Source organism: Lonchura striata, chromosome Z, assembly GCF_046129695.1.
Source record: "Lonchura striata isolate bLonStr1 chromosome Z, bLonStr1.mat, whole genome shotgun sequence".
NCBI lineage: Eukaryota > Metazoa > Chordata > Aves > Passeriformes > Estrildidae > Lonchura > Lonchura striata.
The window spans coordinates 14,862,819-14,889,860 of record NC_134642.1 but is presented as its reverse complement, the minus strand read 5'-3'; the positions used below and the strand labels follow the sequence as shown (position 1 = coordinate 14,889,860).

Below are 27,042 nucleotides of genomic sequence, written 5' to 3'. Positions count from 1 at the left end.
TTCAGGATTTATTAAGTTTGGTTCCAAAAATTACTGAATGTTGGCAGCGATGCTTTTGCCATTTCTAAGCCTATAAATGGACAATTCTAATAAAATAAATGTTCTATAGACTTGTGAGACTTGTTATACACTTATTTCTAAGTGTAGATCTCTTGAGTCTACCAGACGGTGTTTTGGTTAAATATACCAAAACACACAGTTCTTCACTCTTCAGTTGAGCGTTGCATTTTCTGTGCACATGAACTTCTTAATGTGAACTGGCTGCACAGAACTTGGTGGTAGCCAGAGAGTTGGATGACTCTGGACATCTGCATCATCATCTCATTTGTACCATACCATCACAGCAAGCAAATAGTGAATATAAAGTGAAATTTACCATGCATTTCCTCCATGCAATCTTCAGTAACTCCTGCTTCAAAGTATACCAACAAAAGGTCAATTGTCATTGAAACAAAGCAAGTAGCATCAGCCTTGCTGATTTAAGGATTTTCTACAAAGCTTCAAAGTGTGCTGTGAATAGTTAGTGTTTTTCACCAGTTTAGGATAGTCTGGATTCTTTCTCTCTTCGGGCGTTCAAACATCTGAAAACATTCTGCAGATCACAGTTAATGTTTCCAGCTGAAGCACAGTCTCAGCACATCCAGTATTTTACATGTCTAATTGCAGCAGCTGTGGTTGTATTGACCCATCTTATATTGCAGACATAATATTAACATCTCTTCCACACAGTGGAATTTTAATCTAGAAGTGATCAGCATTTAGTCTGTCTGCATTTGTGCCCTTGTTTCTAGAAACCATCGTCTTTCAGCAAACAATTCAAACCAGCTGTCTTTGACTTTTATAAACGTTTGCTAAATTAGAAAAAAAAGAGGAATACAAAGTTAGTCATTTCATTTATATTTCATCAGATTATTGCTATAAGTAGTGGCTTCCATCAAAATAGCTTCATCTAATTCCCAATCAATAAATCATGAGCAGTTATATTTCTCTGCTCACCATACCAAATGGCAATCTTCTTGTCAGTGTCTTCATGAGTGTTACTGACTGTAACCCCAGGAATAATGTCAAAAGCAATAACTTTCTGGTAGCTCTGGGTTCCCTGTCATACTCCAGCTGTGAATGCACTGCATTTTTTCATAGTTCTAGCACTGCTTTCCATGCCAGTCAAAAATACTTTCTCTACTGGCACTAACATCCAAAAACTTCTGTCATACAAATACATCCAGTTTTAACATAAAAAACTCTCTCGGTACCTTTTAATATGGTAAAAAACCAATATGGCTCTCTGTTTTTTGCCAAATACTAGCACTTATGGTGTGGACTTAAAATACACATAACTTGTAGTTCAACAGTTACTATTTTAAAAGTTAAAAAAAATACAGTTAAAAATTTTCTTATCTTAAATCACAGTATATGGCTCAAGATTACAATTTTATGACTGCAGTCCCATGGCAGGAATCAACACTTAATGCACTGAAAACTCATACCAGCCTGAGTCACAATCTCAAGAACTGAAGAATGTTATTCTTTCAAACCCTTCTTTCATTATGGAGGTCAAGTCCTTAAGCTCAAGACTACAAGAGACCCCAGTGATGGATGGAGGGGAAAAGCTGATGACAGACTCTGTAGAAAGAAGTATTTTTTAGGTGGATGCGAGCAAACTAGCTTGTTAACTGTTATGACTGATTTTTTTTTTTTTTTTTTAAGTAAAATTCTCGACATGTTAGGTTTGGTACAAGAATTATTTACATAAAATAAAAAACTATTTATGTAACAGGAAAAGAGAACATATATCACAGTGGTGGTCCACTAATTTACTAGTATCAGAGAACTAAAGAAAGCTTAGCCTAACAAAATACTTTATTCAGAAATGTGCTCCACATGATTGTTTTTATTAATTATTTAAGCTCTATGTTGAACAAACAATGGAACCAGAATCAGGTACTAGAAAACTGACATACAAACCTCTCTAAATCTCCTTGTGTCACTGTTGTCAGGCTTCATAAAATAGTCTGATTCTACCTTTGATATTCTGTCACACTTGGAGAGAATTAATCTTCAGCTTGTGTTTTTAAACAAGCACAGCTCATTTTCTTTTGTTGTCTTCAGACTTTTAAAAAATTCTTTACTGGAATATGATGGCGGAAACCTCATCATAGAACACAGGAATTGTTACTTCCTAGTATCCTTACCATGAAACCCTTCACAGGTGTACTGTGAGTGTTACACAACTGAAGCCCTTCCAGCCAACAGAATTGGGCCATAAAACAGTTGAGACATCAAAGGGTCGTTAACACTCTGGAGCTCACAGGTCTGTAAACCTCAAAGCCCCATGACAAGCTCCTTCCTACACGCAAATATATTTTCATACACTCTTTGGTTATCAATTCATTTCCCAATTTTCTTTGCTCTCTACCCAAATGCAGATGGCCTGTGAAGAGCTATACAGAATTTTCACCCAATCATACTGTCTAACCAAAGCATCTCTCTGTCAAGCAAGACTTTAATGACTCTCTTTTCCTCCTGCCATCTATTTTCCCAGCACCACTCCATCCCTATTCTGGCTCATCTTGTTTTAACTCATATAAACCCAAACGGATTCACCCACATCTCACTGGATACCAGGCTGCTGCTAAACACCTAAGCAAACTTCAGTCACATTGTCTTGGTCCTGCCACTGCTACAGCATTTATAAATAGTGTATCTCGATCTTCCTTCCCTGGCTCCTTGCCTACTCACACAGCTGCTTTTTGCACATCACAACTCTCTCATCGCAGCTACCAAAGCCAGTTTCTTCCTCCTTGCACTGCCTGTACCTGGCAAAAAAGCATCTTCTTCCATTTCCACCAGCTAATGTGGCTCACCACTGAAGCAGATCTGTCACATCTAGGCTCAGCCTGTCTTTAGCTTGCCTAACAAGCTCCCAGAGGTGAGACGTATGGCAACTGTTGTTAAGGGACTACTACAGGCTCCTGAAACAGAGAGCCTGGTTCTAGTAATGCTAAGGCTGTGGGTTCAACCCGTCTGTGGGCACTGGAGAGGTGCACCTGATGATTCCTACAGGTTCCTTTCAACTCCGAATATGCTGTGATTCTGTAAAACGGCAAACGTGGCACTGGCATCCTGAGGGGGGCTGCTCGCCTGCCTCACCTCGAAACCGCGAGTATTTCTGACTTTGGCCGCGTAAACCCGACTCCAGAGCTGCGTGCCACTGCCGGGCCCTGCGAGCCGCACCGACACCGACACCGGCCAGGCGAGCTCCGAGCCGGGGGCCGCCGGAGCCGCCCCCGGGCAGGCAGGGCAGGGCCGGGCAGGGCAGGGCAGGGCAGGGCAGGGCAGGGCAGGGCAGGCAGGGCAGGGCAGGGCCGGGCAGGCAGGGCAGGCAGGGCAGGCCAGGCAGGGCAGGGCAGGCAGGGCAGGGCAGGGCCGGGCAGGGCAGGGCAGGGCAGGGCCGGGCAGGGCCGGGCAGGGCCGGGCAGGCAGGGCAGGGCAGGCAGGGCAGGGCAGGGCAGGGCAGGCAGGGCAGGGCAGGGCAGGCAGGGCAGGGCAGGGCCGGGCAGGCAGGGCAGGCAGGGCAGGCCAGGCAGGGCAGGGAGGGCAGGGCAGGGCAGGGCCGGGCAGGGCAGGGCAGGGCAGGGCAGGGCAGGCAGGGCAGGCAGGGCAGGGCAGGGAGGGCAGGGCAGGCAGGGCCGGGCAGGCAGGGCAGGCAGGGCAGGGCAGGGCAGGCAGGGCAGGGCCGGGCAGGGCAGGGCAGGCAGGGCAGGGCAGGCAGGGCAGGGCCAGGCAGGCAGGGCAGGGCCGGGCAGGCAGGGCAGGCAGGGCAGGGCAGGGCAGGCAGGGCAGGGCCGGGCAGGCAGGGCAGGCAGGGCAGGGCAGGGCAGGGCAGGCAGGGCAGGGCCGGGCAGGGCAGGGCAGGCAGGGCAGGGCAGGCAGGGCAGGGCAGGGCAGGGCAGGGCAGGCAGGGCAGGCAGGGCAGGCAGGGCAGGGCCGGGCAGGCAGGGCAGGGCAGGGCAGGGCAGGGCAGGGAGGGCAGGCAGGGCAGGCAGGGCAGGGAGGGGCGGTGCCGCCGCTCCGCTCCCCGGGGCTGGCCCGGCCCCGCCGCCGGCGCTCAAATCGGGCTCCGGCCGCGCCGCCCGGTAAGGGAGGGGCGCTGGAGCTCTTCGCCGCCCCGGGGCGGTGCGGCCGTGTGCGGCGATTCCGGGCGGCTCCTCCTGCGGCCGCTCCGCCGCGCCCCGCCGCCATTCCCCTGCGTTCGTCTGTCCGCCGTGCGTGGGAATTACCCGGGTGTAATCCTGTCTTCTCCCCACACTGCTTCCCCAGCGCTGCCTCCAGGCCATCCCTGAGTGAGGCTGGGATATCTCTGACGGGGCTTCTGCAGCTGTTCTGGCGTGCAGTACTCTCGTGGCTGATGCTGGCGTACAGGTGAGGAGGTTCAGGTGCTGCTCCGTCACGGAGAGGTGGCCCTGCATCGCTTCTTGCTCCGACAGGATGCGTGGCAGCTTTTGGGGCATGGCTCATCTTCCTGAAGATCCTACTGTGACTGAGAATAGACTCTACCTGATGGGGCTGGTGCGTGAGGAGGGGTATGCCATGGAATGCTGCTTTTCCTAAATGGAGTAGAGCTTAATTGCTTGTCCGTTAAATTGTCTGGCTTAATGCCCCAGGCTAGCCTCAGGAAACTGGGACAGGATGGCTTTAAATAGTTCTTGGAGCCCTGCATCTCCCTGATAGTCACCGTGGCCTGTCCTTTGGTCAGAGATCTGTAAGTCGTTTTGATTTGTGCCTTTTGCTGTTCTGAGATGTATCAGCCCCCTGAGACAGACCTTCCTGTGAATTTCTAGAAACTGGTCTGTCATGTGTTACTTGTTTGCAAAACATCACCTCTGGTGTTAACAGTATCTGTCCGCTTTATCCCTAGTCTCCCTGCAGATTGTCCAGAATACAGGAGCTGCTTTGCCGCAGCTCTTGTGTGCCATTAGTGTGTCCTGAAAAAGCATCCCACCAACGAGCATGGGACCCTTCAGAGCTCATTATTGAATCTGTGTGTTGTCCTAATTGCCTGCATGGCATCTAATCAATGGCTTACCAAGCTTTGCTTTGCAAGCTCCTTGCTGTTTAGAGAGACTTTTGGGGTCCTTCTGTCCGACTATGGTGTCAGTATTCTTCCTGGTGAAGTGAGTAAGGGACATTTGTGGCACATCTTTCACTGTAGCTGCTTTTCTCTTGTAGTCTGCAGGGACAGGAGTTGGCAGCTTTGCAGAATGCAGCTCTGTCTGGCACAGTCAGAATCCCTGATTTGTGCTGATGTGTGGTGAGAAAGATCCCTGGTGCACATGTCTCTGGAGAGTGGCAGGGTTCATCCCACTTTCTGGAATTTCTTACTGCAGCTGCTTTCCAGTACTTCTCCAGGTGGCTCCTGCCCCACCTGCAATGATCATAAATAACAACACAGCACTACTCTTCCTATACTGTAAACTGAAACAATAATTTTGTTGACCCTTATGTGCAGAGTTCTTGTGGCATCTACTCCCAGCTTAGGAATCTTTATACACACTGTCTAAACCTTGAAATCTTTTATGATATCTGAGTCTTACATTCTCGAGACAAGAGCATTATCAGGTACTAATTATTGCTGCATACATAAGAGGCCAAATTGCATGTATTTGGCATCTCAGAATTTGTTACTGCTTGTAGTTTTGTATCTTAAAAGTAGAAAACTGACAGTACATCCTGTTGGGCATTTCCCACTAGCTCTTCAAATAAGTGGTTAAAAACACCGTGGAGAGGGAAGAGTGTTGGAATGAAGGTTACGCATTACAATTTAGTTTAACCAGCTCTACTCGTGGATGAGTGTCTCTGAATGCCAAGTTGAGAGTCCAATTCAGGAGGAAACTGGGATTTAATTAAGAAAATGGTATGGGTACAGAAGCAGATGTGAACAAAAAAGGAAATTCAGACACAGGGAGCCATTCATGTTTTGATATGGAAGTTAAACAGACTGAAGTTGAGAACATTTTTCCATACAAGTAGCTTGACCAATAAGGAGTCATGGTTTAATTTGAAACCCAGGGAAAAAAATAAAATATCACAAAAATAATTGTACAGCAGCAACTTCCCAGTAGTGGTTCAAAACTTGGAAGCATAGGTAAAAAAATAGGAAAATTGAAGACCTTGAAAAGGATGGCTTATAAATTCCAATGGGATTTCCATTGTGGACTACAACTGGCAGAGTATTATAGTTTTTGAAATAACACAGACTAGACCTGAAACTTCTGCATGGAATTATTTGTGTGCTTTTGCAAGCAACAAGAGGGAGAATGGGACCTACTCTGGGAAGGATAAAACAGAGGTGCAGCAGTATTTTAATTCTTCCAGTACTTTTCTTTTAATTCTGTTCCTGAATTCATAATGTCTGCATGAAGCTATCAAATTTCATAATATTAAGGGTGACTAAATTCATAGCCCTGGTGTTTGCAGTGGAAATCTTCAAAAATATGAACTCTGAAGACTCAAGAAGAATTGTAGTGGAAGTATTTTAAAATTTTTCTGTAATATGAAAGTTGTAATACAAGTGTTACACAGAAAAATTACAAGAAATTGTAAAGTTATTTCCTGTTGTATATACCTGGCATAGGCCTGATTTACAAAAAGGTAAAGCACAATGTCATTTAAGTTTATAACCAGACTTCTTTATAAGCTATGTTTCCAGTTCCCTTTTCCTGTCATACTTAAGGGCCTCTACACTATTGGATTATGTTCTAATGGTCTCTAAGCTGTTATTTCCATATCTTCTTTCAGATTTGAGTTTAATATGAAGGGAAAATTCCTTTACATCCATATGCCTGTGTAGATATGAGATCTAGTGGCAGTATTTCAAGCACATAGACAATAAAATACTTGCCTCTTTGTTAAAATACTTTTTCTTGAAACACAGGAAATTAATTTTCTGATAAAATTTCATGGTAATGTAAATAAAAATTAGTCCTGCCTTGGATTTTCCAGCATAAAATCTGTGGCTTTTATCTTCAAAGCCATAACAAACTGTTCTGAATATTCCTTCTTTGTGTCTTGAAAGAATGAAGAAAATGTTTACATGCTTTATTTCGAATGTGTGTTTTAGCTTAATGTCATAGCAAGATTGGTGGTAGAGAAGCAGGCACTGTGTTGGAATAAATGTACAAGTCTCTAGATTTTTCTTTGTAATGGATATATATTTGAGTTCACTAGTTTACTTTTTTTTTTTTTTTTTTTGCCTTCACATTATCTTACTTTGTTTTAATATGCTTGTATTTAAGACTGTGTTTTCTTCCCTAGAGGGAACTGGAAAGAAAGGATTCAGAGTTCTCTGTAGAGTGATGGTGTTATAAAGGTTAATGTGCCTCAGCAGAAAAGTATCTCAAGATGGTTGTGTCTGAAACCAGGCTTTGCTGGGATTTATGTATGTGTGTGTGTGTGTGTGTGTTTGTTTCAGAAGTGTTTTACTCAGCTATGTGCATTTAGTAAATCAGGAAACCTGAGCCAGCTCAGATAATTTATGAGAATGGGGCATATGCAGTTACCAGAACAAATTTTATTTACTTAGTAAAGACCACTGAAATCAAAGAGGTGATCATCCCAGACTATGTTTTTCTGCCCAGAAGTGGAGCCTTCAGAGTGACTACAGCTCATGCAATATTGAAAGTGTGCTGGGCTAAAGGTCTTCAGAGTGAAATCAGCCAGGAGAGGTTAACTTTTTTAGGGATTTTTCTTGTTTGTTTGTGGTTTTGGTTTTTTTTTTTGTGTGTGTGTTTGGTTTTTTTTTTGTTTTGTTTTTTTTTGGCTGGCTTTTTTTTTTTTTGTCTGTGACATGCTGTCCTATCTTTAGTGCTCTTTTTAACTTCCCCCCCTCCCCTCCCCAGAGTGATTCTGACTTTTCTACCAAGGGACCTTCAGTTAGCAGTTTTTCAAACTGATCTTAGTAGAGGGTTTTCAGTAGACTGAATTCACAAACCTGAAGAAGCACTTAGCAGTCATAGTTTACAAGTTAACTGCGCACAGTAATGGGATGCATTAAGGGGTGGTCCCTCAGTTTTGCTGTTGAAGATGGCCAGCTAAGAGACTTGGTTGCTTCTTTCAGTGGCCTTCTTGCTGTGTTTCCTTGCCTCAGATCTTGTGCTTATTGAGCCTTTCACCTGCATGATGTACTCTGCTTTCTCCTGTGCTCTTGGGGGGTCTGCTTTGATGTTCAGCAGTAGAATGTGTAATAATTTCATCATTCATGTATCTGCTCAGCCAGTGCTTTAATTGGATTCTACTCTTAAAAGTGGCTGAGTAGTGACTCAATAGATTGTCTTGCATTGCAGGTAAATAATTATGTGTTTGAGTCACTGGTGGGTTCTGTGATTGTGTTTTGTTTTCATCCTGGTGGGCACTGCATTTACTGGGGAGTGACACAAACCTTGTTGTGGCTGACACATGTTCAGCAGTTTGCTTACAGAAATCACAAAATACCTTGTTTCTCTTGTGGAGTAAGTGTACCAGAGTCATATGTAAGGAGGATCCAAGCTAATTTGATGTTTTATCTTCAAGTCATCTGAATTAGTAGCAGAACAGTAGAAGCTGGTAGTGACAAGGCTGAAGGTTAACTAACAAACAGCAGTAACTAAGCAGATTCCATGCTTCCATCTGTGACAAACTCCACCAGTCCCTACGGAATTGTCTGTCATGAGAGACTGCTGATGAGGGGAAGAGGGCAGTGTCAGAACACCGCAGCACAAGCATACCTAAGTACTTCCTGCACTTGGTAGGGAACAGCTTTCTTGTGGTCTATCCGTGAGACTTGTTTTCCATAGTCTGAACTTTCCCTGCATTTCAGGTTGGCTTTTGATGGATATTAGCCAAGATTTCTGTGGCTGGTAGTCACCATCTGGTGGCTGGTGTCCATCTTGCTCTGCAGGCCACAGTGTCAGAGCAGCAGAAACTTCCTTGTAGGTAACAGCAGAGTTTATTTCTTTTGTACTAGGGCTCACTGACTGGAACTCTGTCCTAACTCTCAGTTAGGCTTCCCTTGCCCCAGTAAATCCACATCTGGCTGATTTGTTATCTGTATTACCATAGGGGCTGTTATTGGCCTCAAAACTGTTTTGTTTTCTTCTATTTTACTTCTGAATCTAGAGTCTTGTGGGCTCAGAAGCCTTCTGGAAGTCACCTTCATTAATTTCTTTTTAAAGTTGTTTTGAGCAAAGGCAAAGTTCTCAGAAGTAGGGGGAGTTGAAAGGAAATGTGGCAGCACTATGCTTACCAGCTCTCACTATTAAATCAGACCTGAACTGGTCTTTAGAATGTTTTTTTCAATTTTCTTTTTTTGTTTTATTATTTCAGAAGAGAACCAGAAATAATCTCAATATTTGCTTTTGCAGCAGCATGGGACAGGAAGCTTATTGAAAGAGAGAAGCAGAGAGGTCTTTACTGCCTGTGGAAAGAGAAACAAGATTTATATGCTTTGAGAAGGTATGTAATAGAAGATTTACTTGGTTAAGAAGTCCAGTAGTCATTGCTCATTTGCATTAACATGCTCTTTCTCACAAGCTGTCACTTCCTGCAGTTCAGCACCAAAATTTCCTGCAGCTTTCTCTTTTCACAGGGAAAGCTAACCTGTCCTTGTTCCAAATATTCATTCTTTCAAAATAAGATCCCATTAATCATAAGACTATTTCTCTAAAGAAACAATTAATTTAGCTGTGCAACAGCAGTTACAGTATGTTTAAGTCAAACTGTAAAGCAAGTTCTGTCTTTCCATTGATATTTAACATCAAGCAAACTTGAGTAGGCCTTGTAACCCATAGTGGAGGTACTGCAAAATAGAAAATACAGGAGCATACACAATAAAGGCTGAATAGCAAATTTGCAAGTAAGGAATATAATGTAGATAATCTTGCTGGGTTGTTTTCTTCTTTTAGTTTTTGTATTTTCATGTTCACAGATCTACTGTAGTTTGCTGCCGTTTAATTCTAACAACTCATCTGCTTGAGGAGATTCTGTTGCAATGTATCCGGTGGCTGTCCCTGCACCAGGAGGTGAAGGAAGTAATGGACAACATGGGAAACTTATTTTTTTCCTTTTTGTTTTTGGAGCTGTGTTGCTCTGTGCTGGATTTTTTCTTTCAGTCTTTATTCTCCAGTCGTGTCCATCTGGAAGCTTCAGTGACTGTAACGAGGTCCTCAAGGCTGCTGGGCCAGTGCTGGCTGTAGCTGGACTGGTTTGTGTTTTACTGGCACGATCAAGGGCCAGGATGTATATAAGACAAAGACAATTGCAAAATGAGCAGGTGTACAGCCTTGTTTTTTGTCGTGGGAACTGTCAGTTTGCCCAGTTTCTCATATTTGGATTCCTGTTTTTAACTAGTGGAATGTTAATTAGTGTCCTGGGCATTTGGGTACCTGGTTGCAGCCCTGTCTGGCATACGATACAGCTCAACCACACTGGCACTTCTGACAAAGACCTCCAGGGCTGTGGATTCCTGTCACTTCAAATCTTGGGACCCTTGATTGTGCTCACTGGGTTGTGTTTCTTCGTGATAGCTCATGTTAAAAAGAAGCAAAACATAAATATCAATGAAGACTCCTATGAAAGTGAAGAACATCCTCAGAGCCCTGAATCCTTTCAGGTTACAGTAGGTGAGTAAAAAACGTTGGAACTTTACACTGGTAATTAGTGAGGGGGTTTTCCCACTTATAATTTATATCTGGGTGTTACTTAATTATTATTATTACTTAGTATAAGCTCTAAGCATGTCAGTTCTGCCATGTCAGGACAGAAGAAATAGAATAATGTTATTTTGTCTCATGTGCTTTCTGTATGGTCAATTCAGTTACCTTTCTCAAAAGGCAGAATCTCTCTTTGGAATAAAAAGTAAGGTCTGACTGTGTAAAGCAACATGACCTGGCACAAATGAGTCTAACCCAATTCTGTTCTCAAACTGTGTAATTGACACTGCAGATCACAGACTTCTATGGCTATATTTAAAATCTATTTTAGCCTTGAGCTCTGATCCTTAAACAGAAGATTCTGATCTGTAACCAATGTATTGTATTTTTTTAATTGTAGCCACATTCTCAATTGTAAGAGATATAATTACAAGTTTTAAACTCTTAAATTACAGAGTGGAAATTGGTAGATTTTTTGCTGTACAATATATTGAAATAGTGAACTGTGTATCAATAGTTGTGGTTAGCATGCCTTGAACTACAAGTAACTTAGTAGGGGAACTCACAGTGCACAAAATCAATTTTCAGAGCCATTAATGACTTCTGTTATAGCACTGCAGTACTTATTGAGAAACTTAGAATGACTTATTTTTGGGAGGGAAACTAAATATTTTCCTATCCTTAAAATGTATGTGGGATCATTTATCTTAAAAGCTAGGCAAATAGAAGTTATAGGATGCTGTTAATATAACCAGAGGTGCTCAGATGTTCAGAAGTAGTAACTGGTGTTCTTTCCCCTAGGTGATGCTGTGATGGTATTTCCACCCCCACCGCCTCCTTATTTTGCTGACCCTATGTCACCAACTGTGACTCATTGTCTTATGTCAAGTGTTTTGCCTACAAGTGAAAATCCACCACCATACCACTCTATCTTCAGTGATGGGTAAGAGTGTTCATTTCTGATTTTAGAAATCTGAGCTGTTTCTTTAAGTATCCAAGACCCTGTTCTTACATAATTGCTGTGAATTAACTACTAAGCATGTCAGAGTTTTCTAGTGCAATTTATTTCAGATAATTTACTTGAAATGGCATTAAAATACTGTCATATACTAGGGGAACACAAACTGTAGAGTGTCCTTCATGAGGATTAAATGTTTATGACTGGAAAGAATTTCTGAAGTCCTTAAATCAATGCCCCATAGTAGATTTCTCCCAAAGATTATCCAAGAGGAGGTGCCACTGACAAATTTTAGGACCCTATGACACCTACACACAGACACTGAGAATGTTACTTTATCTGCTAGTGTGTTCAGTTCTCCTGTGTCCCTTATCTCTGCCTTGAGGAAGTGAGACCTGCTGTGCTGGTCTACCTTGTTCCTGCTGTTGTCTTGTTTTGAGATGAAAGGATTCCTTGGTATCACAGAAGGCTCCAGCATGCTGATAAGGGAGGCTGCAAGATGTTGCACCTTATCCTTACATACATGGATTATAACAGAATTGCCCAATATTGACGCCACCAGACTCAGGGAGCAGGAACTGCTAACTTACCAAAGACTTGCCTGTGCCACAAGAACTTGCAGGGTTATTTATCCCCTGTGAGTTACCACCAGTAAGCTGCTAACTTGAGGGTAAAACAGGTCACTGCAAGGGTCACATACTAGAAGTCAGAGATAGGTGTCATATGTCAGGAGTCCTTAACTTATTTTCAGGCCCTTAATGATTCAGAAATTACTTGGTAGAATATCTTTAGAATGGTCCTATATCAGCCTGGGTTTCAGCTGTGAGACAGTAAAGTTATGTGGGAGTAAAATTTAATTACCTTAATTAACAAGACTGTGCATGCAACATTGTATCACTGGAAACTGGGAAATAAACTCTAACCAATTTGTTAGGTTACAAAGCCAGCATCAGTGTATTAGCAGTGCTGGAGGCATGGGTAATTCACACAGCATGTATACTTTCTAACCTAACAGACCTGGCTATAGTCCTGAAACTAATACATATTCATCACATTTCTTGGATATATATACATGTGCTAATTATTTCCATGGACTTGTTTGTATATGGTTCCAGATCTTCTGATGAATCTTTTCTCCTTGAGAGTGTCTCAAATCAGTCATCAGGTCATAGTGTACTTCTCTTACTATTCTTTGCTCTGACATACAATCCTTTTTCTCAAAACTAAGTTATCAGCTACTAGATATTAATCACTGATATAAGGAAGCATTAATTGGAGCAAGACTTATTAGTCCGAGATGCAGAGAATTAACAATAGTCTCTGTATTTGTACTAAGCACTGGACAAAACTAAGCATTAGCTATGAATATAGGGATAGTACACTTATTGCACTAAAGTTAAAAGAATTTTCCAACATCTTCCCCTACTGCTGCGTAAGACCTCTTACTGAAATATAACCTATTTGGTAACAGTTGGAAGCACCATCACTGCTGTTGATGATGAGTGTGTGGAAAGTTGTCTGGCAGGAAAGGACTTAGGAATGGTGGTCAACACCCCCTAAACACGAGCCATCAGTGTGCCCAGGTGGCCAAGGCAGCCAGTTGCATCCAGGCTTGTATCAACAGTAGTATGGCCAGTGGGACCAGGGCATCTAAATCCTCTGTTCTAGGGGAGGGGTCAATAAGTGACTTGTTGCTGGCAAACTATGGAGTGGGAGGCAAAGATTAGAAGAGCAAGATGCTTGCAGGGATCCTCTGCTTCTGAATCTGGAGTGTGCTGGCTACATTGGAACACTTACAGTCTTAGGCAGTTGAGCCAAGGGCTTCTAAGGTAACAGAAGCCAGGAGGAAAACACTGGAGAACTATCTCAAATGAACTAAGGGATGTTCCTCTGGGGAGCCAGCGTGGCTCATCTCATCTCAGCTAAGGTGCCTTTACACCAACTGCACAGCATGGGCAACAAGCCAAAGCAAGTGTAAGCCATTGTGCTGCTGGAAGGCTATGACTTTGTTGCCATTCCTGAAATCTTGTGGCATGAATCCTATTTCTGGATTGTGATGTTTAATAGCTGCTGGCTATTCAGAAGAGACGAAAAGAAGAGGCAGAGGGATTGCTCTTTACAGCAAGAGATAGATTGAATGTGAAAAGCTGTCCCTGAAGAATATCCATGGGCAGGTGGAAAGCCTGTGGGTAGGAGTCAGAGAGCGAGGCAGCAAAGGGAACCTTTGGCTGGGGTCTGCTACAGCTGCCTGGCCAAGGGGAGCCCCTTGACCAAACCTTCCTGCTCCAGCACAGGAGACACTGTGCCCGAGGGTCGTGTCCTGCAGGGGGATCTCAGCCACCCCAGCAGCTGTTGGAAAAGCAGCTTGGAGAGCTGTGGCAATGCAGGAGACTGCTGGAATGTGTGGAGGATAACTGCCTGAGCCAGGTGACAGACACCCCTGCCAGAGGGAATGTGTTACAGGATCTGTTGGTCACCAATGCAAGCGAGCTAACTGGGACACCAGGACTGGAGGCAGCCTGGGCTGCAGGGATCATGCACTGGTGGAGTGTGCATGAGGGACAGGGCTTGGGTCAGGAGTGGAAGTTCAGCTCTTGAACTTTAAGAAAGCAGACTTCCAGTCCTTTGGGAACCTAGTCAGTGGGATCCCCTGACAGACTGCCCTCGGGGACAGGGGAGTTGAAGATCTGGCTTCTTTCTCTCTGCCAGAGAGCTGGCAGATCTTTAAGCAACTCTTCCACAGAATGTGAGAACTGGCAATCCCCAGGAGTTAGAAATCAGACAAGGAGGACAAGAGACTGGCATGAGTGAGTTGGAACTTGCTGGTCAAGTTAAGGGAAAGAAAGGTGACCTAGGAAGAGTTTAGAGATGAAGCACAGTTTTGTAGGGAGGCCATGAGGAAGACCAAAGTAAAACTGGAACTGAAGCAAGGGACACATAACAAGTGGCTGGACAAGGTGAAATGGCCTTAAGCTGTGCCAGGAAAGTTTTATCTTAGTCATTAAGCAAGGATTTTTTTGTGGAGAGGTTAGTAAAGCATTGGAACAGACTGCTCAGGAAAAGTGGTGGAGTCACCATCCCTGGAACTGTTGGAAAATCATGTGGGTATGGTTTCATGCTGGTGTGGATTTCTTTGTTTTGTGAACATAGGTACACAAAGAGGCAGTTTGTTGGGATAGTATCTAGTGGGGTGGATAAAGCACCTCAGGCTTGGATAAAGAACCCAAGCCTGACCTTGCCCTGTGGTGTTTTCTGATGGGGATGCTCTAGCTGTTGCCCTTCCATGTTTCCCAGTGTCCTCACAAAGATCTGCTGAGCTGATACCACCTCTGGGGGTTTCACTCAATCCTGCTCTCTTATGGCTCAGCACTTGTTAGCAGTCAGGGCATCTTGACTAGTGCAAGTTGCTTCCTGAGCACTTTAATAGAAGAGAAGCAATAGCCTTGTTCTTCATAAGAGTGCCGTGGCTGAAGATCCCAAATATGGCAGGGGATACACGTATCATATGTTGGTGGCTACTGGACAAAGGTGATTTGCCTCTTGGATCCATTGCTCAGTGTTCTGTCAGCAAGCACTGTGCTGCAGCCTGTGCTGGATGAGAGGGCTGTTAGTAAACTGAGTCATGGTCTTATCCCAGAATTGCTTGCATTCTTCCTGCAATCTGTTACGTAGCAGCTCAGCATTTGTCTTGTAGTATTTCTCTCTCCTTTGAAAATGCTCACAGACCAGTAACAGCATTGAAGATGAGGTGCCTGTACTCTGTATTTGTACTCCTCACTCAGCATTTATATGGATACAGATGTATGAGTCAGCTCTGGGAGTGAATAATGACGAGCAAGCAGGTCTTCCCTTTTCTTGGGAAGCAGCTGAAGCAATATGCTGAGGGCCAGCTCCAGGGTGAGATGAGCAAAGTACCAGAACAATGTGGGTTCAACCAATTTTGATCCAGTTGTGATGGTTAGAGGAGGACAGGGAATACTTGGCTGCTCACCTTCAATGTCACTGTGAGCTTTGCAGTCTGGTCGTGTCCAGTTGCTTCTGTTTCTCCAGCTATGAGTGGGAATAGAATTCCTTATGTCTGCCATGGATTGCTGGAGGGCCTAGTAAAAGTTTGATTGCCTTTCATGTAAAATCTCAAAAGGCTAGGGATTGTAGGGAGTGCTGTGCTCCAGGATGGCTTTGATGAATGGAGACAAGAGAAGGCTGCTCTTAGGATATAAGGTTTATTAGGGATGGTGAAAGGTCTTGCTTGGAGGGATGGGGGAGGGGAGAGACAAGAGGGTGCTCTAGGAGAGGGTGGAGGTCCTAAGAGGGGGGAAGATCCAAGAGAGGGGAAGTTCCAAGAGGGCATCTGGCCCCTCTGAGACCCCTTATCAGGGGACTTCAGGGTGGGCTGGAACAAGACTTGGGCAATGGGGTCACAGACACCTGATGTTTCAAGGGAGGGTTACAGGTGTGGGATAAACCATACATTTTGGGGGTTGAGATGGAACAGTCCATTTGACTTTTGGACCTATCTGTAGGTAAGGGTGTGTCCAGCCAGCAGGGGGGATTGTTTTCATCCTGGCTATACTATTATGAATAATTATATTTATCCATCCTTCCCAACAAGGGATTATGATTTTTTTTTTTGGATGCAGTTCTAATTCTAGAAACTGTCTTTTATAAAAGAAAGAGACTGTGTGTATGTGATACACTACAAAAGGGAAGATATGAGCTAGGGATCAGAAGAAGATTTAGTGAGATTTTGAAACAGCACAGCCAGAAGCAGCTAATACCCATAAGCCAGGCTGTGACTGGTGATCTAAAAGGTTAGAAGGGAGCTTCTTTTGCCCTTCCCCTCTGAAATTATAGACTTTTCATATAGTCATAATGTAGCCCACAGAATGAAATCTTAATGCTTATGCAAGTTCTTTGCTTCAGGGATTTTTAGGAAGTGTGTGCATGTATGTATGTTTATATAAATCAAGTCAAATTTCACTCACTGTAGATAAATGAATTATGCTAATACATAGTTTTGTGTTTTATAGAGCACAGCTTGCTGATGATGAAAGAACAGTTGCTGTTAGAGACTATGAATCCATATATGCAATTTCTGGAAGCAGCTCACCTTCAGATATTTTACCAGTGGTATACCTTTCTTCTGAATCACCACCAAAATATGAAGAGAAAGCATCAATAACAAATAATGAATATTCGCCATCTTCTTCCTTATCTTTTTCATCTATTTTCTTAGCCACATCTGACACCAGCTCGTAAAGGACTGACAGTTCACTTAATTTTTAATAAAATGTACACAGATTTACAATTTTCGAATTTATTTACATTTTGTAATAAAAGTAATAATGTTGGCTGTGTCTAATTTTTCATCAGGAAGAATAAACAATGAACTTGGATTTCAAGAAATACCTAGAGAAGGCTTGGGCCTCTGCTAAAGTAGTCTGAAGGGATTTCACTGCAAGAACATTAAACACTCATCTTGTTCTGTTACAGCTTCAATTTCTATTTATAGCTGTTCTTTTTATAATGAAGCTACTAAGTAGAAACCAACTTTTTTGATTATTTCAATTAAATCTGTTTGGAGCTCCAAAGAAATTAATTAGGAAGTGTTTTTATTTCTATTTTTACATGACTTTTATGGAAAATACTTGTTTGCAAAGTTATGACCTTTACAAATACTCAAGGAGCATTCACATATAGGGATGTTAAGATTGCTATGAAGATGCCAAAGATGCTATGAAGAGCCACAGTAGTTACCTTTTGGTCTGCCTGGTAACAAACACTCCATATTTAGGCTATCTCTGGTCCTTATGTAAGTATAATCCCTAGGAAAATCAGTTTTAGCTGCAGTTAAGAGCCCAGTGGCAGCCCTGAGGATAGATAATAGGCTAACAGTTTAACTGTGGTGACAACTGATTTCAGGGGCATTATTCTGCTGGTTTATATCATTATTCATGGATTATACAAGGACTGCTTATTGTGTGCGAGTGAGCACCACAAAGCAATGGTATTTTTGAGGTGCAGACATTACTCATCAGCAGATGCAGGAGAGGCAGTTTTGTGGAAACCCATGCAACAAATGTTTTTAACTGACATAACACTTGACAGATCCTTCAGAAATACAGCCCTCTTAGCTGTTCCATCCTGCTGCAACCCTAGGGTAGTGGTAGTGGCTTGCCTTCAGGGTGGAGGTTCTAATTCTATTTTATGTTTGTTTGCAGCTGTTTCCAAACTGAAGGATTAGCTCGTAGTAGGTAAAGATGATTAGGAGGAACTGAGTTGCTGCTATCTTTGGCATCTTACAACTTGCTCTGAATGCTGTTTGAGAAAAACAGATCGGATTCTCTGCCCAGAAAAGTGGCAGGGCTACACTTTGGGCTTGGTTCAGGCTGGTGAATGTGCCAGCATTAAAACTTTTTGGAAGAGTGATCTCTGAATTGCTCAGCTGAGTCTGAACTATGTGCTTTGGGACCTCAGTTACACCTTCACTTGTCCTCTGCCATGCTGAATTTCAAAGAACTTGACTGTAACAGGATGCCAGACTATGAATTAAGAACTTAAATTCCCTCCTGTGTCCAGGGAAAGGTGATTGCATTGTGTCATCTTGCTATGAACATGCCTCTCATCTGCTGACTGCTTTAGAGAAATGTTCAGGAGCTCTTGCATTTGCCATTTATTTCCAATTCTATGTTATTCCATCAGTTATGCTAGGACAGCTCTTTATGCACCCACACAAAAAACAAACCAGCCAGTGAGGGAAGTATATTTAGCCAGCAATAGAGCTGAGGGGCTTATGCATGCAGAGTAATGAGCAAATATGGCACAGAGGGGGATTTAGCATGTAGGAGCTGATTAAACTGGCATGACTCAGCCATTAGAAATGTCTGTATGAAGAAAGGGAATCCACAAAAGCCAGTAGGGATTTTGTCCTTTTTTCTCAAACATTTTTTACAGAGTGAGTTTTTCAAGGATGTTTCTCCTTACATGCAATCTGCAACACAAGCTATAATTTGCCATCTCTCTGATTATTTTTTCAAGTTTTTTCTCCTACTGTTTAAACAGTGGGACTCACTACTGTACATGATTTGTGTGTACAAAGCTTTGCACATGTCTAAGGTGCTTGTTTCTCTCTCAATTTATCCTTCTATCATATAACAAGAACAGAAGCTGGGGTATTTTACTGGAAAGATCCCATGCAACATGTTAGCTTTATCCTGTTGTTCAGAACACTCATTTTCTGAAAAGGCTAAATATCAAAACATGTTTTCATAAATCTGGAAAAATTTCACCATCTTAAAAAAAAATCAGTTACCTCTGGTGGTAAACTGAAAAAGTATCAAGCTCTTCTTCTGCCTTCAATTTGCTCAGTCAGTTGTTCCCAAGATGTACCCAAGAGACCAGACAAATCAAGCAAAATATGTTGCCGTATCTGAGTTCTCTGTAACAGACATAATCTTGTTTTCCTTCAAGGTTACTGTATTTGGAACATCTACTGCAGAGTCTTCAGTACAGATCACTTTACTTTTAAAAAAGCAATCTTTACAGAAACTATGGTTCAGAAAGTGGCTTCAGACTCAGCATCTGAGTTTCCTGAGAAGGCTGGATGTTACCCCTGAAAACAAGGATTGAAAACTGAATTTATCTCTCTAGGATTTTGAGAAGATGCTTAGGAAATAGATCAGTTTACAGCTGTATAAGCATCTTTTACTTTTGACTTTAGAAAATCATTACTTGAAAACTCAGTAGATGTGCTGGTGCCTCTCTGCAGACTGCTCAGCACTGAAGTAGTTAACACAGCCAGTGCATCAGTGTTTGCCAACTGTTGAAATCTGTTGCAGCAAGGTCAGAAAATGTGAGTAAGAGGCTAGCAAGTCTGCCCTCACCACTGAAGGCTACCACTGGGTGAATGGCAGTAGAGGGAGGAATTTTTTATGCGGGGAGTAGGAGTGAAATGTCTGTATTAGAAAGGAAGCAACACCTTGTAAAACTATAAAAGTAGCTTAAAATAATACGGAATAGCATTTTTATTGAGGAAGTGAGATACTTTACTGTCCCACTAATGGTGCTATAACCCTCTTTCTACCCTAAGGTTAGCTTAAGTGTTTGACATACAAATGCTAGTGAGCAAGTCAAGGTGGTTACTGATTCACACTTACTTAAACAGGCAAAGTGGGAGGTAAGGATTGCTTGCCCTCTCTAACTGAAGTTAAAGTCTTTCTTCCTTGCTGCCTGCACTGACATTGCTCTACTTCTAACTGCAACACTGCAATCCTTTGCATTTGAGAGGGAGTCACACAAACATAAATGAATGTCTTTAGGAAAAGTCTTTCGTCCTACATCAACAGCAGCTAAAAGAATGAACAGTTAACTCATTTGAAAAACTGAGATTGCACAGGTCTTTGCGATGTTGCTGTGTTTTTGTGATGGCAGCATTTGCTATCGCAAGGGTGTGATTGCACCCACACCATCTTTCCCCTTTGTGGTTTGTGTTGCTGTATTCATTTATCCCACTTCCATCCTGTCTCTACAGAATCATGACTTGTAGTGACAATATCTCCACTTTTCTGCAGCGAACATGCCAGACTTCAGTGCAACCCCCTCTATCACCCATGCATGCATCTCAACAATTAGGCATGGTAAAACCTTCATTTTGGTGTCCTTACTCACAGGACAGCATTTTCTGGAGAAAATAAAGTCATCTTGCTGGTAAGTGCAATTGTGGGCAGCTGGCTGAATCTGCTCCTCACTATTTATTTGTGCTTTGAGGATGGCAGTGCAGTAGTTCAGGGGTGAAAGGCCCACTCAGAGTGGTTCTTCATGTACTGCTCTTACACATGTAATTCATATTTTCCACTAAAGACACCATGTGCAGTTACTTTTCTCTATGAAAAGGTCCCACTAACTCGAACCACTGTCCTTAATCTCCCTAAATTATGGAGTGGTAATTTGTACTTACTCATTTTAAAGCTAATCAATGTGCAATACTGTGTGTTATGCAGCTTTTTTTGCATGTTCTTTGACTAAGTCCCTGCTTATATAATTGGCATGTAAGAAAATAAAACCTTCCTACAAGGGGCTGATAATGTGAACAACTGTGTAAAAATAGGTGACATAAGGAGAAGAAAAAAGGGATAAGTGATAGCCTGTCAGTGTTCACTAGGATGACTCTTCAAATGGGTTAGAGAACAGAGCACCTGCTTCCACCAGCAATCACTGCAGGGGAAGTTTGCAGTGGTAATACAAAATTAGGTGGAGGAACAGAGAGCAAAGCAGTGCTTGTGTTGAAGGGTAAGGTCTGAAGCAGATGAGAACAAAACTATATTGAGATCTGAAAACAGTATTCATTTTGAAAAACCATACTCCAATTTTTCTTGGTTTCACAAAATTCTTTTGCTTAAGAGTGATACCAAGTAAAAGGGATGTATTTAGTGAATTGACTTTTTAAAGTGAGTCCCCAGAACACACACTAACTTACAAAGAAAAGCACTGGTCTTAAAAAAAATCAGTGTGATCCCATAATCTCTTAACCTTGACAGCTCCCTGACTGCAGCATTACCATTCTCTGGACAAATAATTGGAGAAATATGGAGATGCATAGAAGAAACTGGCTTACAGAGAAAGGACAGTTTACAGGGAAAGGAGTAATTTTGATGTAGATCCTAGCACACCAAATGGAGAGTATCTTCAATCCTATTTTAAAAGTTCAAGTGGCATGTAAGTTTGGAAATGAAAAAAGAATCCTGTGTTCTTCATCTCTACTATGCACTTGCTCAACAATCATGAAGTCATGTCCTAGACGAGAGGAAAAGAGACAGCTGTGGGATAACACAACACCCAACTTGGAAAATTCTGATTCCAGACAGTATCTAAGAACCATTCAATGGGATTGAGGAAGTGCTCCAGCATGATCCCATTGCAAATAGTAGTTGCAGAGTTCTTGAATGAATGAAAGGAGCAAGGTGACACTACATCTGTATAAACTATAACCTAGACAGCTATTATAATATAGCATTGCTTTTAAAAGGATGTTGGAAAGCCTGAAAGATTCAGCAGTGGCAAGGATGATTCATGGTATGGAAAAATCTTACTTGTAAAGAGCAGTAACAGTTCATTCCATGAAGTTTAACAAATGTAAGGTTAAAGGTGACTTAAACTTTGGCAGTAATTATCAGTGCAAGGAAATTTTATCTAGTATTTCAGCACTTTATAATTGAGTTGTCATCATACAAAACCACTGCATTGCAAGATTGATCCTTTACTCAAGAAGTGCAGAGAATCCTGACCAGACTTAGTGTTGTGGGAAAGGCTGATCTTGAGTGTATTTGTCAGAAAATGTGTTGACACCCTGGGTGACAGTGGTGACTTAATAATGCTGCGTTTGGAAGTTTCACAGCTTTTCTTTTTTTTAAGGAAACCAGCATTAATATTCCTCAAAGTCTATGTGCTAAAAAAATGAGAAAGATATCTGCAATTGCATTCATCATCAGTTCTAAAGGTGCCGACTTTGGTGAATAACCCTTTCCAAGAAAGAGCTGTTGTCACACAGTGTGATGTGAATGCACAGTAGACTAAAGGTACTTTTACTGTCTTTGAAGAAGCAGTCTAAAAGGTAAACTTTCTACTTCTAGAGCTATTTTTAATCTTGCAAATCTCAGGATAAGCTTGCTTCCCCAGAACTACTGGTAGCAGGAAATAGCATAATGTGTTCTACTGCATGAGCAGTAATCAATGCCCTGTGTGTAGTACCCTGCCACGCTAGTCAAAACAGGCAGAGTATTTGGAGATGTTTCCTCCTTAAGGAATTACACGAAGACATTCTACCAGAACCCTCCAGCAGCAATTACTTTAGTCTGAAACTGTTAGGAAACAGAAAATTTCAAAATTCGATAATCTGTCTGTTTAATACATGAGACAGGAGTTCAGTAGAACAATTAATTGTGATATGAAGAAGTGTCCTATGTACCTGTGAGTACAGGATAAGATTCCTCACTCTGTCAAGTTTAGCATTACAGGAGATGCTTTCTCATTCCTGCAATGATGTGCTATTCAGGGTACTTGGGCATTTTCTCTATAAACCTTAAAACCTACAACAAAAAATGTCCAGAATTAAGGGGAAATTATAGGGTAATTTTACTACTTCAACGAGCTGGAAAGCTTTGGCTCTCTTGAAAAGTTTTCTCCCACAGCCAATTGTTCTCCCAGGCTTCTCAGTGCTCACCATCCTGTTGCCACTTACCCTCCTGCTCACCTAGTGGTTACCCGAGAAAAATACCAGGAACTGTAGTTTGCTATTTTTTTAAACACAAACTGCAAAATGAGCTGCAGCAGAGGTCCAGGCATGACTATAAATGTAATGTTTCAGAGCGTGGAAAAGCATTCCTAGCTATGGCCATGTGGAATTTTCCTGCAGAAAATTGAGCAGGAAGTGGAGAGCAAGGATCTATTCAGTGCTGCTGACTAAACATACGCTGTCCATATGTTGGATACATCAGCTAGCTGGGGCCAAGGAAAAGCTGCAATAACTTCAGCTTGCTTTTTCTGCTATCCAGAATGAGCACAGTATCATGAGTGCTAAATTAAAGAAGAAGCCCAAGGAGACAGGCAGTCATGCAGGGGTGAATCCATTTCGGAAGTGATAGTAGTAATTCAAGAAATCTTTTGTGATGGCTTCAGGCTTCAATTCCCAGACCTTTGTTCTTTCAAGCAAAGTTTATTCTTTCACATGATGGACTCTGTTAACCATACACACACAAAGTTCTTGTGTAACTAACCTGAACCTTCGACTTTAAATGCTCTGGCAAGTCCTTTACAAGCCCTCTTTCTCTTGAAGGAGAAGGTACGTTATACTCAGTAATGGAGCAAAACAACAACAATGTAGAAGATTTCTCCTTGAATGTCTTTTCTGTCACTCCTTGTCAGCCAAGCAGGTCTGATGCCCTGGTGTCAGATGGGGATAAAGCTGGCACCACTCTACTTTTTTCAGGTGTGTTTTTGGGACTGGTGGGGATCACTTTCACTGTGATGGGATGGATAAAATATGATGGCATTACTCACCTGGAGTGGACTCAGTTACTAGGGCCTATTCTGCTGTCTGTCGGGGTGACTTTTGTTCTGATTGCTGTTTGTAAATTTAACATGCTTACATGTAAGCCCTGTAAAGAAAGAGAGGAGTATACATCGGAACTTGACCAGGCTGCAAGTGGACAGTCCTTTGTCTTCACCGGCATTAACCAGCCTATAACTTTCCACGGTGCCACGGTGGTGCAGTACATCCCTCCGCCGTACCCATCCCAGGAAGGCGCCGCTGGGAGTCCCGGCTACCTTCACCCAGGGCTCAGCTGCTGCGGTGCTGCTCCCCCCAGCGCCTCGCCACTTCTCGCCTCGGGTCCTCCTCACTTCTGCCCTGCCTACACCCTGGATAACCTGGCTTTTGCAGGAGATGAGAGCTACTATCCTGCAGAGAATTACAGGAATCAGAGGTACATCTTCTGAAATGACTTAGTGTGTTTGGACACAGGCTTCTGAATTTTTTAAATACTGTGTGTGTTTTCATAAGAAACTATGGCTAGTCCAGGGTATTATCCTTCTCAGACATTTTTTTGTCTTTGTTAAGAATTTTTCTTGAATGAGGAAACATACTTTTCCTGGAAAGTGTTTTTATACAATTTAAATTCACTTATAAATGCCTTTTGGTTTTCAGTGAAGTATAAATTGGGGAAACAATGGGGTATTCACAAGTCTTTCTATATGCTCAATTCTTCAAAGGCACTTCTAGGGAGAGACACTGGAGCAGTTACAAGCAACCATTACATTCAAAAATGTGGAGGTTACTCTAGAAGTAAATAATCAAAAGTACATAGAGGTGTTAAGTTTAACATTAACAGCCATTGAAAATAAGGAGAAATTAGTAAGGAGATATTAAGTCAAATATTTCCCAGAGTACTGGGGAGGAGTAATTTTTCACCATCCTTTATGTGTACGATACCCAAGATGATTTTTTTGTCTTTTTTTTAATACACCTTTTATATAACTCTTTTATAGTCTCAGTATTATTAGCATGCATGCTTATAATTCCTCAAATCTGATAACTTATAATAGTCCTGGCATTCTGTTAGGCCAGGAGACCAAACATTGTAAAGACCTCATGGTAGGAGGCTGTAAAACCCTACATTGTCTTGGGAAACCAAAGTCCTCTCTTCCTCTTTTCCTAGTTTTGAGGCATAAACAATATCAATCACGTTGCACAGCAGTATGGAGCTGCTCAAATTGTACACAAAATAATTTTATATAGTTCTTTCCTCCAAGGAAAAATATTCTAATTATAGGGATTACTCATAATTACATCCTTGCTACAACAGAAGTCACTGCTAGTTCATTTATCAAAGTCTTTTAAAAAAAACCTGCTGACTGACCCATTGTCCTCAGCAATATGGGTGACAGGCATAGGTAGGGTGAAGACAAAAGTCACCTTCTGACACTTCTAAACTTCATGAAAAAACAGCAAACAGCTGAATCTCAGTAAACTTAATCTCATAGCATTTTCTCAATAAGCTGGAGGGTACTTTTCCCAGATAAGGCTGAGAGGATGAAACACTGAAGTTAGGTGAGTGCTCTGTGTTTGGTAAATTCTTTTTGTATCTGCTCCTCTTCCTCTTTTCAGGTCAGAAGACAGTTCTGATGAACCAGAAGGACTGCTGGAAGACTATGCCCGTAATAACTTGTCACCTCCACGTTATGAGGAAATATACCCTTTTTCTTCATAAGATCATCATGGACAACAGATAATCCTAAGAGATGCTAGCAAGAATCCCAAAAAATCTTTTCTTTAAACACTTGTGTGATAAGACAGTGTGAGCAAGTTCTTGATATTCATACACAGGATCACTGAAGATATTTAATTGCCCCCTTCCTTTTTCTCTGTTAAGATTCATTAGCTCTTTGCAATGCAGCTTAATAGCAGAGCTATTAATTATTCAATGGCTAAACTATTAATAGCAAAGGATCTAAATCCATATTAGGATTCCCAACAAGAAGCTTGATTATAAGACTTGCTGAAACCAGGGTGAGCTGTGAACACACAAGATGTATGTGGACGATCATGGTTGCTCCTGGACATTCAGCATCTTTAGAAAATATTTGATTTTTTCTTGAGGTATTTTCATTCTTGATTGCTTGGGAAAGTTCAAAAGTGCTCAAGTGTCTGATCCAGGAAAGTGCACTTTATGTCTTAATTTTGTCTGATTCTTTAGAAGAGCTTACTCATTAGTAAGTCCAGTCTACAGATTAGACTTTCTCAGCTTGCTTTACCTGCACAACCAGTCTTGTTGCACAACCCATTCCTGTAGGCATTTTTTTGAAGCATCCTGCTTGAACCAAAGCCTCTCAGAACAGAGAAAACAAACAGTGATTTCTGACAACTTTCACATAGATCTCTAAGATATCCTGCATGCATCAAATTCAGTTCCCTTCTCCAATGGGAAGCAAAGCATGGTCTCCCACCGGGAGTCCTAATAACTGTGAAGTTAATGTCACTAAAGAAAATGGCATTTTTATGAAGCCTCAACAGAGATGTGGGATCCTGCCACCATTAAGGACTTTGACAATCACAGCTGCTGCACACCACGCTGTGGGAGGGCTGTGGTGAAACACCTCTGAGGTCCCTTCTTATTTGAATTTGGGTCTTAGGCACACAGCCCAGGCTGCAGATTGCCCCCAGTATCTAGAAAACTGTGGGCTGTAGTAAACTTTCCTGATCAAGTTCAGCTTGCTTCCATGCATGGAATTCACAGAAATTTGAGATAAACTCATTTAATTAGAGAATGGTGTTGCTGAATGCCAAGACTTTGGGTTTGATCCCCATATGGGCCATTCACTTAAGATTTGGACTTGATGATCCTTGTAGGTCCCTTCCAATTTACAATATTTTGTGATTCTATGGAATATATTTATAGCTGTATTTAAAAAAAGAGAAAGTGTATTAGCTCCGAAATTTTTTAGTCCAGAATGAAGATCTAAGAGGCTTTGCTCAGGAGCTTTTTAAACCCCAGAGCAATGACAATGCTTTGAGTCCCTACATTTTTATTTTGTTTTTCAACATATATTTTAGGTCTGCTTTTGAATGTGCCTAGAAGTGCAAGTCAGTATTTCCCTATGATGATCCCATTAGGTTTGCTCATCTCCCTCAAGGCAAAAGCTGATCTCAGTTCTCATCTGCTGGGGTGGACACCACACAAAACACCCTGGGGGGCAATGGTCACTGTCCAAAGTAACCAAATGGTGCATTTCTGGTGTGCCTGTGGGTCAGACTCCTGGCCTGGCACAGCACAGCTAAAAGCAGGCATCCATTATGGAATGCATCAACTTTCTCTTATTTGTCGATGCAGCTGTCCTGGCTCTTGC

General features: G+C 42.2%; 2 protein-coding genes across 2 annotated transcripts; both read left to right on the top strand.

Moving 5' to 3' along the window:
* Positions 1 to 4,179: 4,179 nt before the first annotated feature.
* Positions 4,180 to 17,238, top strand: TMEM171 (transmembrane protein 171). The gene is made up of 5 exons (XM_021531848.3): positions 4,180 to 4,422; positions 9,399 to 9,489; positions 9,962 to 10,655; positions 11,487 to 11,628; positions 16,674 to 17,238. The coding sequence occupies exons 3-5, from the start codon at positions 10,025 to 10,027 to the stop codon at positions 16,900 to 16,902; spliced, it is 1,002 nt and encodes a 333-aa protein (XP_021387523.2). The 5' UTR covers positions 4,180 to 4,422; positions 9,399 to 9,489; positions 9,962 to 10,024; the 3' UTR covers positions 16,903 to 17,238.
* A 6,243-nt stretch (positions 17,239 to 23,481) lies between these two features.
* TMEM174 (transmembrane protein 174) lies at positions 23,482 to 25,406 on the top strand. Its single transcript, XM_021531849.3, has 2 exons — positions 23,482 to 24,122; positions 25,304 to 25,406. The coding sequence occupies exons 1-2, from the start codon at positions 23,497 to 23,499 to the stop codon at positions 25,404 to 25,406; spliced, it is 729 nt and encodes a 242-aa protein (XP_021387524.1). The 5' UTR covers positions 23,482 to 23,496.
* The last annotated feature ends 1,636 nt before the right edge of the window (positions 25,407 to 27,042 follow it).